At 31.2% G+C, this 18,939-nt stretch overlaps 3 protein-coding genes across 6 annotated transcripts in view; 1 reads left to right on the top strand and 2 right to left on the bottom strand.

The window, feature by feature from the left end:
* Positions 1-788: 788 nt before the first annotated feature.
* LOC112524470 lies at positions 789-2,483 on the bottom strand. 2 transcript variants are annotated; one of them, XM_025134293.1, is made up of 4 exons: positions 1,941-2,483; positions 1,462-1,520; positions 1,258-1,314; positions 789-1,078 (listed from the first exon to the last, which is right to left on the bottom strand). In XM_025134293.1, exons 1-4 carry the CDS (start codon positions 2,400-2,402, stop codon positions 937-939), a joined length of 720 nt encoding a protein of 239 aa, XP_024990061.1. In that variant the 5' UTR covers positions 2,403-2,483; the 3' UTR covers positions 789-936. The 2 variants fall into 2 exon arrangements, 1 of the variants encoding a protein (XP_024990061.1); XR_003070398.1 differs by having other exon boundaries at positions 1,006-1,078; positions 1,200-1,314; positions 1,941-2,481.
* Positions 2,484-2,593: 110 nt separating this feature from the next.
* Positions 2,594-6,899, top strand: LOC112524468 (probable nucleoredoxin 3). 3 transcript variants are annotated; one of them, XM_025134292.1, is made up of 4 exons: positions 2,594-3,004; positions 3,777-3,889; positions 4,528-5,004; positions 6,185-6,899. In XM_025134292.1, the coding sequence occupies exons 1-4, from the start codon at positions 2,998-3,000 to the stop codon at positions 6,764-6,766; spliced, it is 1,179 nt and encodes a 392-aa protein (XP_024990060.1). In that variant the 5' UTR covers positions 2,594-2,997; the 3' UTR covers positions 6,767-6,899. The 3 variants fall into 3 exon arrangements, with proteins under 3 accessions (XP_024990060.1, XP_024990058.1, XP_024990057.1); XM_025134290.1 differs by having other exon boundaries at positions 3,768-3,889; XM_025134289.1 differs by having other exon boundaries at positions 3,759-3,889.
* A 1,385-nt stretch (positions 6,900-8,284) lies between these two features.
* The window catches only part of LOC112525119 (cytochrome P450 714A1-like), a 12,204-nt gene continuing 1,549 nt past the window's right edge, over positions 8,285-18,939 (bottom strand). Inside the window, exons 2-5 of the mRNA XM_025135083.1 lie at positions 10,545-10,771; positions 10,160-10,410; positions 9,345-9,693; positions 8,285-8,738 (exon numbers count right to left, since the gene is read on the bottom strand). Coding sequence (XP_024990851.1) covers positions 8,310-8,738; positions 9,345-9,693; positions 10,160-10,410; positions 10,545-10,771 — 1,256 coding nt within the window. The 3' untranslated portion in view covers positions 8,285-8,309. The remainder of the gene's footprint in view (positions 8,739-9,344; positions 9,694-10,159; positions 10,411-10,544; positions 10,772-18,939) is intronic.

Below are 18,939 nucleotides of genomic sequence, written 5' to 3'. Positions count from 1 at the left end.
AGAAGTGATTATGATTGATGAGAATTACATATTCCTTCTCTCTATTATATTGTTGTTCTTTTTCAGTTATTCTATAACAAAAACATATAAAAATAATATACTGAAGACAATAAAGTGAAATTTTAGAGAGGATAAAATACAATAAATAAAAATTAAAAAATACGTATTTGATGTTTTAGAAGAGAATTATATTTTATTTTGAGGGTATACACCCACCTTGTTCCATTGGATGGAATGGAACACACCTGTCCCAATTTGTTCCGCCGTATGTTTATGTATTTCTACATAAAAGTCATGTCAAACATGAAACAATGATTGTTCTTTTGTTCTATTCATTATACCAAGCACAACCTACAAGATTTTCATTATCAAATCAAATATTGCAACTTTTAAGTGGGCCAGATTCCCACCATATTTATCAGCCCATCCTTATCAGCCTTTGACTTCAATTTCTTTCAATCTATATATGATTTTTTCAACGACATTCGAACATATAAAATATATTTTCAAATTATAAGACACAAATTCTACAATATACAACAAAAAAGCTTAAGCTTAACCAAACCAAACCAAACCACTTGTGGCATATTAATTAATTTTGTAGTGGAAAATCTCATCTATCCCGAGTTCGAACCCATACGCTATTCTAGGAGGGTTTACCTGCGATGACTGTTAGGCCATTTACGGTGGCTCGAGAACTAACCCGGAAAGTTAGATTACCCAAAACATAAAAAACTGTTGAAGGATACAAACATTTGAGCTACTACCCATATCAGACTTCAACCCGATTAAAATCATCTTCAAATCTATCTCATGAAAAAACAAGATCCCAACAAGGCATGCCCCATTGGTATTCCTTATAAATTCAATGATACATTTTACTCAATAACACAACCTTTTTAATGGTTTCTTTTTCTTTGTAACTGAGTGGATATTTCAGGGTTTTCTAAGTGGTGGAACCATGAGTAATTTCCTACCAGCAATTTTAACCATATCATGATCATTGCCACTCCTGCTATACATCATTGTTGTTGATCCCAATATGTCATCTCCAAATCCACATGCCTTGAAGAAATCCCTGAGGGTATTTTAGACAATTCAATTACACACATCTTTTATCTTCTCCAGTTTTTATGATAATTTTTATCATATGCCAAGAAAACTATCAATAGTTAGTTCCTTGTAAAGGGTACAATTACCTATTTACCCATCATCATTTCATTGATTGTGTTCTACAACAATGAAGTAGTAACTTACATTTCTTCATCAGAACACACAGCTGCTATGTCATATATCCCTTTATTTGTAAGCAATCTGCAACCAAATGGAGCATTTGTCTCCTTTATTACCAATGACTGAATATTTGTTCATAATGAATATTATAATATTTATTCATAATGAATATTAGGATATTTATTATGAATATTTGGTTCTAACAGTTCTCAAAGAACATTTACATACCTTATAACTCTCTGAAGAATCATACGCCCAATTCCTCGACCTTGTAACGAGGGGATTACCTACAAAGTCACTGACATAAGATTACATGAACACTACATTCAACTTGAAAATCAATCTAAATTCTTGTACACTTCTGAACCCAACTCAGAATGATCATATTCATTTTCAGTTTCAAGAAACTTGTTTATAGAATCTGTATCGATTTCCCATCTTGCCTAGTGTTGCTAATTTGCTTCTGAACATGTTGTGAATGAATGAATCATATTCAAAGATCCAAATTTAATACTTATGATATATCAAAGAAGAACACAAGGATGCTCTGTTAAATGATCCAAAGATGGAAATAAACTACCAAGAACAAGCATTCTGATCTAAATACGAATGATATTATGCTAAATTCGGATAAACATTCAATGGAAAACTGTAAATTTAGCTTTCGGAATGGAGAAAAATGAAATCACCATAGTTAGAGTTTGTACCATGACATCATAGATTGAAGCAGTCAATCCATTATCAGAAACAGCTCGCCCAAATCCCACCAATTGTCCGCTAAATGGCGTCAACGGAATCATTTTCCGGTACCAATCATCCCCAGTATTCAAATTTTCCGGTAATGAGGTGACAGTTTCTGGTCTGGCGAAGACGGAAACAACGACGGAGCTGTGGATGAGGGCGATTCGGAGTTTGGCGACGTCGACGGGCTCTACTCGTCCATCGGGAAAGATATTGGGGAAACGGTGGCAGGAATGGTTGCAGGAGCTATAAAGGTCTCGTAAGTGAATTGGGTTTACGTGTGACAAATTCGTGGATATGAAAATTGGAGGCGTTGGCGGCCGGCGCTGATGGATTGATCTTTGTTGGTTGTTGAATATTTTAACCGGCGGTAGGGTTTGTAATTTGGAGGGGAGGTAACCACCGTGAACTGAACCCACAACCGCCATCTCTCCTCTCTCCCTCACTTCAGTAAAAACTACGAGTTAATACATATTTTCACTTTTTCTTTTCAGTTCAGAAGGGCCACAATCCATCGGAACTTGGGACGCGTCTATTTTCCAGATTAAACAATCATTCAATTTCCACTACAAAAACAAGATAAGAAAATGGAAGTAGGCCATCGAAGGGGACCGTATCAACGGCCCATGACATAACTTCTACTGCCAGATCACATCAGTCTTCAATCCAACAAATATTGTGGCTCAACATGTTTCTAGGTGCACCCATTATCCCAAAACCATCAAACACCATGTGGATGAAGATAATTTGAGTAGGGTTTTATTGATGGGAAACCCGATATATGCGATTCGTTATTTTGCACGCCATATGCTTGATGAAATGCCAAGTAGGGATCTTGGGCATGTTCTTTAAAGAAAGGTGCACCATGAATCAAGAGTATTCATCATATGATCATGATACAAAGACTTGTATATACTAGATCCTGATCATGGATTGTCTTATGCTAAAATTTTGTCCAAGGTTTGGATGATGGGGTCTGTAAATCTTGTTTGATGAAGTGATTCCGAAGTTGATTGAGCTTAAATGTCAGGTATTTCTTTTTTTTGGGTAATTTTGGGTGTCTAGATCAATTTGTGCAAACCTCAAAATAATAGGAAAAAAAATCTCCGAGCATCCAGAATTCTCTCGGAGGATGAACAATTTTGGACCAACCACAAGCAATATGGTTGTTCTTGTCTTTACGAGAAAAGATATACATTAATAAATTTTACATTGTAAATTGTTTATGAACTTATATTTAGTTCATGTATTTCAAAATAAACATTGGAAATTAGAAGAAATTTTACTATAAATTCTTAAACGGAAAATTGTGGGCCGACCATTTTTGCAATGTGAACAATTTAACGCCATATACATCGTCAATCAAACTTTTTTATGTTTTACCATGTGAATGGAATTTCATCACCGACAAACGATGCTTAATCTTGACGCATGATTGGAGTTGCTCTAACGTTATTGTTCCATTTTCTCTAAAACAAAGCACTATATTTTGAAAAGCAAACCAATGGTCATCTTCTATTACAAGGGCAAAGTGGTCATTTAGCCATTTTTCTTGGAAAGACACCATCCAAAGACTTACAGAACATAATGCAACAATGATTCTTTAAATGAGCATAAAAGAATATGCTGAAATCCCCCATACATATAATATTCAATATCATAAAAGGGTATAAATTCCAATAAGTCGGATAGATTATTTGGAACCCAAATAGAGTGACCCATAAGCAAGCAAAAAAAAGTGTGCAAAATATCTTCAAGTTGATCATCAAGAAACTTGGCTCAAGTGTTTTCAGTGCTTCAAGGTGCCATGGGAGGAGCTGGTTGTGAATCTGCTGTTGATGAGGTTTGCAATCATGGCTTCACAACTATTTTGGCTCAAGAAGGAATTCACCAACTCTTATCTGGTGAACAAAAGGTATCAAAGAAATATTGACTTGCTTATGATTGTTCTGAATTATTAAGGTTTTTGATGATCTTGATTGGAAAGATGTTTTCTTTTGATTGATATGGTTCATTCATATAATTCGATCCACTTGATAGCGTGGTTTCCAATATAGAAAGTCTGATGTTTGCCGATTTGAATCATAAGTGAGACCCATTGATGCAACTTGTATGGTTTTGAATCTTGGTTGCTTTATTTTGTGGGCTGCTTGTCGTAGAATAATGTTAGAGTCTTCCATCTGCTATAGTTAACCCATTGGAACCTTCTCTCTCTCCTCAATGGCTCTTTTGGAGAGTAGTCTAATGGGTTCCACATATCCTCACATAATATCAGAGTCAATATCTACCACTTGAGGGACTTGACAGCCTAGGCCAATTTGAACCCATCTACCCCCTCTCAAGACTCTAGGATAATATGTGTCCATCTAGTCTTCGTTGGATGGTCATGGTAGAGTCCCACATAAACTAGACTTGACACATTTCTCTTCTATATTCTTCTCTCTTTTTTGGAGAGTAGTCTAGCGGGGTTCCACATATTCCCATCGATACAACTTTCTTTATTAGTTAATGAGAATGATCGGAGAATCTGTGCTAATTTTTTTGTGATGCTAGGTACCGTTACCATCGGGTGAAGACAAGATGATTTGCTTATTGTTCTCTGCAAACTGGAGTCGGCCGTGTAAGGCTTTTATTCCACAATTGGTGCAAGCGTATAACGTGCTAAAAGACACCAGCCGAGAGCTAGAAGTTATTTTTGTATCCTTTGATCGAGATGAAAATGGATTTAAAGAACACTCTAAGACCATGCCATGGCTTGTGGTTCCATTTGATGTCAAATTACAGAAGATTCTTGGAAATCTGTACAAAGTTAATCAGATCCCATCGTTTATACCATTGGGTGTTGATCCAAAAGTGCTCGCAAAAGATGCAGTCGGGTTGATAAAGGACTATGGTGCCGATGCATTTCCCTTCACCAAGAAAAGCCATGAAGAGTTGAAGGCTATCGATGAAGCAAAGCGTCAAGGAGGGAAGTTGGATGAACTTTTTAATGGAACTAAAAACTCCTTTATCTCCAACAAAGGTGTAAAGGTTAGTAATTCGTATTCATTTGATCGCTACAACAAAATCGGTTTTATAGGACGTCAAAGATGTCTAAATGTCTTAATAGATTGTTTTATAGGAACACACAATTGTATGAACAAACAATTGTATGCGTGTTACAGTGTCATGTTGGGACGTATTTGGACATCTTGACCAGTGTTTAAGGACACTTTTGAAAAATATATGATTAGCCTTTTACTAACACATCTTTTTGGAGAAAAAACTAATGGACACTTTATTTGTTCTAAAAAATTTGTTATGATGTTCAAAAGGGTCGTATCAACTAATTGTAACATATTTATATAGGATGTAAATTGTTTGGTCCTATAAGACATTTAAACATTTTTGACGTCCTATAAACCTGATTTGGTTGGTGTGGATGTTTTCATATGCTTGTAAAACACTACCAAACTTGTCAACATTTCCAACTGCGCTATTTGCCGGAAAACAGAGTTTATATATAGGTATGTGAGAAAACATGTATTGCATATCAGCATGTGGTGTGTATTGGGCTCAACTAAGATCCTTAAACCTAAATAAGACTTTTTTTAATAGTTTTTAAAGTCCAAGAATAACGAGGACATCGGATAATATGTTTGTATATAAGTATGTATTGCATTACATTTATGTGTGTTGGACTCGATAAGAGAATTAATATTCACTATACATTCCATGTGGAATATATGTAATATTTTACATATATATAAACCAAAAGTATGAAAAACGGGAAAAAAAATCAAAAATCCGCCGGAAATCTACCGGAAAGTTGTTCGCCGGAAATCCGTTGGAAACCAACAATTTTAAAAAAAAAATATTGAATAATCTATCATTTTAAATTACCAGCATCCGCCGGAAATCCGACGGTAACTTAAAAAAATAAATTTTTATTTTTAATTATTGGGCGGACGCTAATCTTAAACAATTAATCAAAAATCCGCCGGAAATCCGTCGGTAACTTATTGTAATTAGAGTTAATTATTTCACAAAAATTTAATTTGTACAATCTGCCGGAAATGTGCCAGAATATAATTACCAGCGGATTTCCGATGGAAGTCAACGAAAGTTGACTTTTTAGTTGTCCACATAAAATCCGCCGGAAATACCCAGTTTTCTAGTAGTGAAACTTTTAGGATTTGTGTTCTCCGTTGAGCTTTTGATGGTCTTGCAGATACATCCATCGGAGCTTGTTGGCCAGACGATAGGTCTATACTTTGGTGCACATTGGTGTCCACCTTGTCGTGATTTCACCACCCAACTCGTTGAAGCATATAACGACATTATCAAGAATGCAAATCAAGAATTTGAAGTCATTTTTATCTCAACCGATAGAGACCATAAAGAGTTTGACCTCAGCCTAACCAAGATGCCATGGCTAGCCATCCCTTTCGATGATAAGTCAAGGCAAGACCTCTGTAGGATTTTTGAAATCAAATGGATCCCGAGTTTGATACTGCTAGGACCAGATGGGCGAACGATTAGCACAAATGGGCGAGCGATGATTTCGTTATATGGTGCTCGTGGCTTCCCGTTTACTGAACCAAAGATCTTGGAGATAGAAGCTTCATTAACGATGGAAGGAGATGGATTGCGTCAAGAAGTTAAGGACTGTAAGCATGAACACATTCTTAAACTGGAGATGCCCAAAGCATACATTTGTGATTTCTGCAAGAAACGTGGGACGTTTTGGGCGTTTTCATGTGATGTTTGTGGCTACGATCTTCATCCAACGTGCATAGAAGAAACCCTTTAGGATATGTCTACGTGTTCTAATAGACTACTTAATAGGACTTAAATTTAGAGGACTAAACAATTGTATATCATGTATAAATGTATTACAATAAATTTATATAACACTTCTGGGGCCGTAACATGTTTTGTAGAACAATTTTGAAATGAAACGTCATATTAGTCTTTTTATATTTGACATTTATTAGGTGTCCTTTATAATAACAAGTGTTCTATAAAAAGATGCGTTCGGATGTCAAATATGTCCTAGCATCCTATTATATCACTTTTATATAAGACGTACAATTGTTTAGTCCTATAAAACAATCTATTAGAACATTTAGGGTTCGTTTATTAGCAGCTTAATTATATTAATTGGACTCGTAGCCTATATGACCAGCTATTTGGTAGTGGCTTAATGATATAGAAAGAACTTATTTGTTAGGGACTATGTATGGGATTGGATAAAACTCAAAAATTGTGTCGAAAAGCACTTTTTGAATACAATCATTCGACCCTATTAGCCTTAGGTTCACGAATTTCGTATTGAGATAATATCTAAAGATTTTTCTTGTATCTAAGGGCTGTGAAAAACGACATATATACCCAGATTCTCGTTTTATATATTTAAATAAGAGATCGACAGTTATTGGCGGTTGAACGGTTATAACCGTTAATGGATAAGGTCAAAAGGCTGTTAGAACCGAATTTAAGTTCTGGAACATGTATCTTCAACAATAGCTGAAGAGGAGCTCAGTGATAGCTAAAGACTCCTTCAATGATAAGCTGATCAATAGCATAAGGCTCTTCAACGACAGCTGAGGACTCCTTCAATGATAAGTTAATCAATAGTTGAAGGCTCTTCAGCGACATTTGAGGACTCTTCAGCCACAGCTGAAGCTAATCAGCGATAGGTGGAACACGATCCAGCAATACCTCATGCTGATTTCTAATTTTGTAAAATTCCTAAGTCTAAGAACTTAGATCCAAAGGGGGCGCTGCCCCTAGAACCCCGGAAGGGGGAACGACCCCCTTGACTCCTGCTTTATGGCAATCTAAGGATATAAGAGCAACATTTGTAAGTGTAGCACCACCTAACTTACGTATGTTTGCCTTATTGCCTTGATCAATCTCAAGTAAATCACAATTACACCAAAATGCTTGATGACACTAAAATCACCAACATTATTCAGTAAGCTTCTATCGAGAGCTTTATACAAAAACTCAAGTTTTTTCAAACATGTCCTTCCCAATTAAAAAACATACTCATTCCATCTATGAAAAAACATTCCCAAACAAAAACCTTTTCAATCTATATATAGAGAGAGATTAATCCACACAGATAGTTTAATCAATACATGACTTAATAGAAAACCAACCAATAGCCCCTTAGACATCTTTGATGTCCTATAAATCCAATTTGTTGTAATAAAAGTTTTGCATTGAGGGTGTGTTAATCAATAGAGTATGCACTTAATTTATTAGATCAAATAACTGATTCTACAGATGTTATCTGTTCAAATGCATAACAATTTGTCTAAAAGATTCTATATAATCTGCTACTGCTGTTATTGAAGTTTTTGAATCAGGATGTTGACACCATGCCCAGGTTGTACAACCATTCTGTAAGTAGGCGAATGCCGATAATTTGGAGATAACGAAAAGGTAAACCTCGAGGTTATGAGGGAGATGACGACTTTTAACTGAGCCATGGCGAAGTTTCTCCCTAAACAAGATCGAGCGCCAACTCCAAAGGGAACATAAGCTTGTGGGGCTTTGCATGCTTTTGTTACGCCATTAACGAATCTCTCGGGTCGAAATTCGTGGGCGTCGAGTCCCCAGATATCAGGGTCACGATGCAGAGTCGGGATCAGGCTCCATATGCATACGCCTTTAGGCACGTCCAAATTCCCTATTTTTGTCCTTTCTAGCGCCTCTCTTGACACGAAAGCCGCGGGTGGAAACAAGCGCATTGTTTCTTGAATCACCATTTTTACCTACATGTGAATGGATCGTTAGGAATAACCAATCCAAACCATATGTACCTATTATATCCCACTAGAAACACTGCGACAAAATCCATGACGTCAAATACGTCTACATGTCTTACTAGACTGCTTCGTAGGCTTACGTTTATAGGAGCTTCCTATGTAAAGATGCTATAATAAGTTGACAAGTGTTTTAACAAGTTTTTTAAGCTGTTTTAAGATAAAATGTCTTATTTGTTTTTTTAAAAGTTACTCTTGAGAAATATCTAATCTTTTTATAGAACACTTGTTCTTACAAGACGCCTTTTCGAATGATGTCATATAAAAAGAGTAGTATGACGTTTTATTTCATAAGTGTACGAAAAACTTGTTAAGATGCCCAAAAGAGCATCCTATTAACTTCTTTCAACACTGTTATATAGGGCGCAAGATTATTTGGTCCTATAAAACAGTGTAAAAGGACATTTAGACATATTTGGCTATTGATAAAGCCGATTTTGTTGCGATGAAAGTCGGGTCTTGGGGTGGGATGTACGCAAACATGTCCTTTACCCATGTTAGGAGTCTATATGAAGTTTTGTACGATGAACAAGGTCGATAGAGTATGGAATGTACCGATTTCAGCTTAGGGAGTGAATCTACATCCAATAAACCGTTAGGACAAGCTTCAGACATTTCGTTACGTATATTAGTCTGCCATTGTGGATGCAACGCTAACAGCATCAGGCACCACGATGCAGCAACACTTGTCGATTCGTGTCCTGCAAAGTAGATATTCTTGCAGTTATCAACGATGAAATGCCGACTTGCTTCTTTGCTCGCGAAATGGTCCATGGCTTCCTCCAATATCATTTGCAGTAAATCTTTTTTCAACGATGGTGTTTCTTGACATTTTCTTTCACACACGGTCTCCCATATCAACGAATCTATCTCTTTCTCCAAACTCTTGACATCTTTCCTTTGCCTGCATCATATAAACTCATTATTTGACGATTTTTTCTCATTATCTTTGTAGCAGAGTAAACTACAAAATGGGTCTTTTAAGCCGCTTAGTATAGAGTTCTCAATGGGACTCTAGGTTTTAGGACTAACAACTATGTGTTATATATAAAAAATGGCGTTACAGTAAGTTGTTAGGACGAAGTAAGACTGACCTAACAACTTCCATCGATAAAGTTGGGCAATCTAATATAACTCAAGAAATAACCAGTAATTTTAATGTTTTTATAGGACACTGTATCATATAAAAGAGTTTAATAAGACTATTTATTTCTTGTATTTTATTATTAGACAGTTTTACTTTGTAACGCCATTGTATAGGAGTCAAAGTTACCGTTCCGGGTCCTATTAATTACTCTATTAGATCGTCCTAAAAAAGTCCATTTTGTTGTAGTAAGAACTCAAAAGGGGTGACATTTTTTGTAGCTTACCCAAAAGCAGGAAGGCCAAAGAGCATGCCTTTGGAAGAGATGGTTTTCTGAAGGGTTCTGAGCTTGGAGAAAATCTCTTTCCCTTTGGTATAAGAGCTTCCAAAACAAGCCCTAGATATCACATCCGCGGAAACCGCCCTCAAATCATCGTCAACTCGTATCTCCGCTCGGGGGTCACCTTGTGGTTCAATGCAGGCATCCCATTTCCTCAAAAGTGGTTCAACAGACTCCAACATTAACCCCACCATACCCTACACAATTAACAAAAAGATTCGGTCGCTATAAATACCGGTCTAGGTTTATCGAGTGGGCCCTATATGTTTGCGTGTTATTTTTCTTTTTCGTTTGATTGGTTTGTTGAGTAGTGTAAAAAGTATTGATGTACCTTTACTTTATCCATGAAGAATTCAGGGGCAATTATTTTCCTTTGGTGGACCCAAAACTGGCCATTTGATCTCAAGATTCCATTACCAAGAAGAGGTGACAATCTTTTGGTAATGTAAGAAGGTTTTCCCAATCCAAGGGTCATAGATTGGTTCATTTCCTTAACCAGCTCTGGGTCATTTATGTATAAGTGTTGCTTGTCTCCTGTTGAGTATGTATATGTTGAACCTGCATTAACCACTCACTTATTAACCTCAAAAACCAAATCAAATAAACTCAGTAAAGCAGAGTCTGTTAATATTTTTTAAAGATCAGGCCTGTGTAAAAGTGTGAGTGGGAAAGAAAAGAATTTGACGGGCAAAATAACTTTCGGAAAAAATAAGTGATGTGAAAAGACACAAAAAGACGTAAACCAAGTAAGAAAGCACACATAAACTCTCAACCAAAGCGAATTTAGTATATCCCATCAGAAGTAGGGGCGGGGCCTAAGAAGAGTAAAAAAGACATTTCCGCTACCCATGGGATAAAGAAGTTGTTTCTATAAAGATCGCCACGACTTACAAAAAAAAATCGGTTGTCTCCAAAAAGAACTATCTTCAATATATGAGCTTTGTGTTTTCAAAACTTGAAAACTATCCTCCGGGCAGGTATTTTTCACTTCTACGTTAATGGGATGTTTAGAAACAGAATCGTGAATATGAAACGAAAAAATGGTTCTTATGTTATTCTCCCAAAGACAAATAGTTACACAACTAAGGAAAGTTACTGTATATATTTTAAGAATAATGAGAATCAATTATTCATTAACCATTATTGATAAATATGTCTAACTATTCATGGATATTATTCATTATAAATATCTTTGTTTTTCCACCATTCATAATATTCTTAATCAATGTCAATAATACATTCATCATTAATATTTTATAAATAAATTTACTATCATAGCTTCCAAAATACATAAACATATGCTAACTAAAATATGTTTGGTTTTTTTAAAAAGTACACCATTATAATCGTCACGTAAATAGTTTCAAAATAAGCCTAATATTTAATATTTTTGGATCTAATCATACTATTATATATTACGAATTTATTTTTAATACTTGCAATTTATGCTCTTACTAGGAACATAGCCACGCGCGATGTTGTGCAAATCATTTTGATTATGAAGCCGACAACCTGAAACGATAATATTGTTTCAAATTTTGTTTTATTCTCTGTCCCTTTCGATGCTAATTTTATAGTTTGTTGTGATTTTAAATCAAAAATCAGATGACCTATAAATTCAAAGTTTAAATGTTCCATTGGTCAAAGATTTTGAAATAGTGTTTTTAACCAAAAGTATTTGTTGTTCTTGCCTTTTAAAGATCAACGTATGCATTAATTGGTGGTTTATAGTTTTACAACTTGTAATTGAAAAATAAAATGCAAATTTTATGTTTTAATAAAAAAATATATGATAAGAATACTCAAAAACTATCTTCGTTTTGATAAAAAATGATTGAGTACCAGAATATTTCAAAAAGATAGACCGATAGTAAAGTGAAGCAAATCAATTGTACTCTCATGTTCCATAGAGGAACTATTTATGAAAATCAAGTCGATTTATTCTAATTGAAAAGCAATATGAATCATTAACCTGGAAAAATGTGGCTTTGTATTAAAAAAATGATTTATCACATAGATCGATTGATGTTTCACAATGTTCCTCAATAAAAAAACATGTAATAATCAAATCTAAGAATAATAATAAATAGAAACCAATGCTTTAAAAGGCTTAACACAACATCCGTCATGGCATGCCGTGACTCAAGGCTTATGTATGACACGATGACGTTAAAGCTTATAGCATGCATGGGTCAATATACAATTTTGTAATATGGTATTTGTTTTTTCCTTACGTATTTAGTGTCTTTTAGTGAAGTAATAGATAAAGATATAAAGATGTACCTTGATTTCTTGGACATCGCAAGGTTCTTATATATGATAGAGGTCTACAAATAGCCTTAAAAAGTATGCTGCTAATAATTATACCTTGAATAATTAATCAGAAAAACTCAAGCAAACATCAATTAAATCAATTTAGACATTGTTTGGAAAAAAAAAAATAAGTAGTTTATTTCTTGGGTACATCTTTAGATGGACATAAACTAACTTATTGATAAACTAATTAGAATAGCTTTTTAGGAGTTTATTGTTAGTTTTTTCAATTATAACCTTGATTAATATTAATAGTTATTTGTTACTATTAATTAAAATAAATATTAATTATTCATCAAATGACACTCGCAACATATTATATTTGTATAAATGGTAAATTTAAAAATACACAATGATATTATTTGTATTNAACATTTTTTCTAGTAATATGTGATGGTTTTATAACCAATCACGGACAATTAAGAATGGTATAATGTATATTAAATAAATAAAACACATTTTTAATGTATTTAGTTGATATATGATTATGCATTTTTCATATGGTAAAAGTGTAAAATAAAAAATGAAAATGTATTGATATAAAACAAATTAATTTGTAGATATTCATGATATTTAATAGTATTATTAAATCTAAAAAAATATTCAATATTAGACTCAATTCGAAGGTATTGACGAGACAATTATAATGATGTAATTTGTTAAAAAAAACTGCATTTTTAAATGCATTTTAGTTCATGTACGATTATTTATATTAACATGATAAGGGTGTAAATCAAAAATGAAAAATGAAAAATGAAAAAGTAAGGGATATAAAGTAAATCAAATCACTAGTTATAAGAGTATAAAATGTAATTTTGAAATTGAAAATGATTTGAGGGAAGATCGTGGGAGGTTGTAAGCTTTAAGAACTGATAAAATATTCTTAATTAACTGTACCTCTTAAAAATTCAATAATAATTAAAACTCCTACTTTTTAATATAGTATAAATATATGATTATTTATATTAATATGATAATGGTGTAAAATAAAAAATGAAAACGTAAGGGATATAAAGTAAATCAAATCACTAATTATAATTAAGGGTATAAAATGTAATTTCGAAATTTAAATGATTTGGTGGTAGATCGTAGGAGGTTGTAAGCTTTAAGAGGTGTACAATATCCTTAATTGGTTATACCTCTTAAAAATTCAAGATAATCACAACTTAATCTTTTTTAATATGGTATAGATATAGATAAAACCATAAGGGCAAAAAATATGAAGAAAAAGAAATTGCGTGAAAAATATTTTAATTACTTTAGCATAAACAATTACAGAATAATAAAAAATTTCATATGCTTAATTCACCAGATCCAACAGCAAGCACCGGTTTAACTTAGGGTATTGGAGATGACAAAGTAGTTTTATTACTTATTTCATTTATAAGGACTCTTACTCCAAAGAGTATTTCATCCTTGATATTCATCGAAAAAGCAAACAAAAACAATATTTAATAAACCAAAAAAACTAAAAGATTCCTAATTTAAATGAAAGATTTTTAATAGATTTAGCTCCAAAAACAACAATAAATTAATAACCATATAAATGAAAAACAAAATTTCAAAACGATAGGGACGAAAATCGTAGTTTACTCGAATATAAGACAAATTAATTCATGTGTACTTATGATATTTAATAGTATGATTAGATACACATATATTCGATATTATGCTCATTTCAAAGGTATTGATGAGGCGATTATAATGGTATAATTTATAAAAAAGAAAACATATTTTTAAATGTATTTTAGCTCATATATGATTATTTATGTTAATATGGTAATAGTGTAAAATGAATAATGAAAAAACAAGGAATATAAAATAAATTAAATAACTAATTATAAAATTACAAAATGTAATTTAAAATTTTAAAATGATTTGATTTTGAATATCCGAAGATGACATGGTTATGGAGAGATATATGGATAAGAGTGTAAAATATATATATACTATAAGGTATAAAATGTAAGTTTAAAAACAATTCATTATGTATTTATGATATTTAATAATACGATTAAATAAAAAAATATTCGACATTTGTCACATGTTAAAAGTATTGACGGGGTGACTATAATAATATAATTTGTAAAATAAATAAACGTATTTTTAATACATTTTAGTTTATATATGATTATTTATATTAATATGATAAATGTGTAAAATGAAAAAGTGGGAGATATAAAGTAAATTACATAAGTAACTATAAGCGCATAAAAGTGTAATTTAAAAAATAAAAATATTTGATTTTCAAGGTGAGATCGTGGATGTTCAACAAACTTTAACTATTGTACATTTGACATAATAAGTTATATCTCTTAAAAATACATTGTTCAATAAGTTTTTAATATAGTACTAGAAGTGTACTCGCACAACGCAGCGAAATATATCTCGATTGTAATATTTCGTTTTTTTATCTTAGTTAATGTTATCATATGTTTTTATGTGGTTTTGAAAAAACAATAATATTTTTATTTTTGAATAAAATATAAATACAAAGATATATCATAAAAAATTGAAAGGAATATTGATATTGGTACCAAACTAACTATTTAAAGTCTCTCTTTTTTGTGTATTTCTTTAATTCATTTTTTATTTTTGTTAATAATATAACTTTTTATAAAGATAATAATTAAGTATTTTGTTAGAACTCAATGATTATCTTGATTATATTTTAGATTTTTTATATTCAAAATGAGATGTTTATCTTGTATTTGATTATGTTTATCTGCAGTTAATTATACGAATTCAAACATGGAGCTTTAATAAGTTGTACTTACGCACAACTTACTTATAATCTTGAAGTTTAAGTAATATGCATTAATAAACAGTACTTCGTGCAAAAAATTGGTTTTGAATTAGTTTTTGTCAAATGTTTTATAATATAGTATAAATAGATAGTTATTTATTTAATTTATTTATATCCTTTACTTTTTCATTTTTCATTTTATATTCCTATCTTATTAACATATATAATCATATATTAACTAAAATATGTTAAAGAATATGTTTCCTTTTTATTTTACAAATTACATCATTATAATAATCTCGTCTATACCTTCAAAATAAGCTCAATTTAAAACCCTTATCCCACACTATTTGACATTCATTGACTATTTGGTACTAATTACATTATTATAAATGGAGTAGTGGATTGCTAAAACCCGTTCAACATGTGGTTTTTATAATTAGATATGTTAATGTTAACCATTTTGTAAGAGTGATATTAACAAAAGATTACCCAATGTCTAAAATTACGCAATAATGGAAGCATTAGAGATCTCCCGAGACAACTACATGGACTACCTCGTATCAATTTTCATTAAGCGTGTACACAAAATATTTAGATTGTAATAGTGCTCGTGAATATGATGATTTAAATGATTGATAACAAAAAAATGTTATTTTATTTCTAACGTCTTTTATTTTATAAAATAATAATTAATCAAAATAATAATCATAAATGTTATTCTTTATTTGTTTTAGTTGTAAGAATACAATCCTTAAATTAATACAGTTTTAATAAAACAATAATTATAATTATAATTACTAGTTGTGTACCTGCGCATGCGGCGGGAGCCATGAATTTTAACGATTTTGAAGTTCCACTGGTTTTATAAGATAAGATTTAACGATGATATATGTTACACTTGGTCTTTACATATTAATACAATTTGAATAAATAAGAGTTATGGTTCCAATTACAGACTATCNAACGATGATATATGTTACACTTGGTCTTTACATATTAATACAATTTGAATAAATAAGAGTTATGGTTCCAATTACAGACTATCGATGAAAAAAATTGTATGACAGTTTAAAATCCAATATATTTAAAATCCAACATATTTAAACGACTCCACAAATGTATTCGATTTACACCAATAACAAAGAACCAAGAAACTTGAGTTTTAAGATATACACTCAAAATCAATAAAGAAAACTACAAATTTGACAGATCATAGCCATGAAAAGACAAAAAAAAGATGGGTTTTAGAATGAAATTTCCAACTGTTTACCCTATTTCTTGTCCAAAAACTCATATTAAGGTTGAATTAATACATGTATATATATATATATATATATATATTTCAAAAAAACCCAAGAACATATTAATTCAAACATATTATACAGTGCAATTTGGACAGCCTAACCCTAAAATATATAGTATATATGTAAATAAATAACTATAAAAGTATAAATCGTAAATATTAAAAATATTTTTTCACAATATATAAAATATATAATAATATAATTAAGTCAAAAACTATTCAATATTTGACTCATTTCGAATGTATTAACGAGACGATTATAATTGTGTAACATGTTAAAATAAAAATATATTTTAAACATGTTTTAATTGATATACGATTATATATGTTAATTTGATAAATGTTTAAAATGAAACATTTAAAAGTAAAGGACGTAAAGTAAATTAATTAATTAATTATGGGGGTATAAAGTGTAAATTTAAAATTATAATTTTAAAAAAATAGGTTGTGAGATGGTGAGTGCATGTGAGAAGAGGAGAGTGTGAAAAAGTGAAAAAATGAGTATAAAGAATATTTTGGTCATATAGTATTTTAAGATTTTAAAACTTTTGTTAAATTTGTTTAATAAGATAGTATAGATATGATTATAATTATTAATGTTAATTTTAATTTGTTTTAATCTTAAAAACATAATTAAGTTTATAATATTGAAAAAAACACATTTATTTCATACATTATTAATTAATTAATTTGATTAAAACTAGAAAATTAATAGGTATAGTTGAGAAATATCGAACAAGTTAAAAGTAACAAACTTAAAAAACTATAGGGGCTAAAAATAAAATTAACTGAAAATATAAATTCAGTTCTAGTGTTAATTTGTTGTTTAGTGTAAAGGGGATACGAAAACTTTAATAGATTTTGATAGAAGGGTATGAATAGAATTTGCGTTGTTTGAACGAGTGGCGGACATACATTTTATAAAGGTGGGGAAAGGCCCCACTCAAATGCAATTTTTTAAATATTATAGGTAAAATTTTGTTTTTTTTTACAGTCGTATGCTTGGTTCTTTCGGTTATTTTTGACGGTTCCTTCGGTGGCTTAGTCTGTTTTAATGAAACCTCCTCTCCTACTCTCTTGTTTGACAGTCGTTTTCCCCATATATTGCTAACGCTAGTTCTTGCAATCATGCTAATAATGATAACGTTGGCTAATGATTTTGTTAAATATATTTCAATCTATTGTTACTTTAGTTTTATATATGTTCAAACCAATTTGTATAGAAGGAAATTATATAAATTATATAATATAATTTGCTATTCCGTTAACCGATATGGTAAAAAAAAATCGAAATCGAAATGTATCATATTTGATTAACCGAATCGTTTAACCCGCACACCGAATAACCCAAACCATTTTTGTTTGATTGAGTTATTCGGTTTTGAATTTTTTTATATCTCACAGAGTCCAGTCACTTAAGTTTCTTACCCACCACTGATTTGAACACTCGTTTCTTCACTTATAGGTATCTTATTTTTTTTTATCTAGAATTTGAGTCTTTTATTGTCTTATTTTCATTTTTTTTATTTTCTGAAGTTAAAAGCATATATATATAAAGGGTTGGGTTCATGTGAGACCAAAGGTTTTTCGTAAGACCCGTAAGACCAATTTATGTTCATTAATCAACTTTATAAGTTAATAATCTAATGGTCTAAATGCATGGTGACAATTTTGTGATTATTGAGAAATCTCGTGGCGTTTATGAATGTTTAGATTGTCGGATTGTAGATCTAATTCAATGATTAAGAACAGGTCTCACAAAAAACTCTTGATCTCATATGATCCCAAATATATATATATATATATATATATATATATATAGAAAGAGAGAGAGAGAGAGAGAAAAGATGTTTGTATAATATAAAATTGAATATGTAATAAGTACAAGTATGATAGGGAACACAATATGTTTGATAGACCCACTTAGATTTTTGTGTTAGATTTTGAACATAAGAATCAAAAGGACACTGAAACAACATTTTGTACAAATATAATTCCACATATAATAAATCTTCACCATTTTTCTTTAAACTTTATCCTCTAAATTATTGGGTGTGCAGCAATTTACAGCCTGCTATTTTTATATATCTTTATATTGTAAACACCATTTTTTTTATATAAAATCTGATGGGAAATCTTTCGATATAAGACAAATAATTTGGTTATACAAAACATTTTTTTTGTTTATATGTATATATTCATACACAAGAAAATGTGCTACTTCACTATGGAATATGGATTAGGCTTTGTATGTTTGTACCTTGCATTTTCTAAATTTGTGAAAGCTAAAAAAATATCATATTAAATACATCATTATAATTAATCAAATTAATTAGAATATATATATATATATATATATAT

The sequence above is a fragment of the Cynara cardunculus genome, assembly GCF_001531365.2.
Source record: "Cynara cardunculus var. scolymus isolate 2C chromosome LG 13, CcrdV1, whole genome shotgun sequence".
Taxonomy (NCBI): domain Eukaryota; kingdom Viridiplantae; phylum Streptophyta; class Magnoliopsida; order Asterales; family Asteraceae; genus Cynara; species Cynara cardunculus.
The sequence above is the reverse complement of the archived record's forward strand: the minus strand, read 5'-3'. Positions and strand labels throughout refer to the sequence as shown.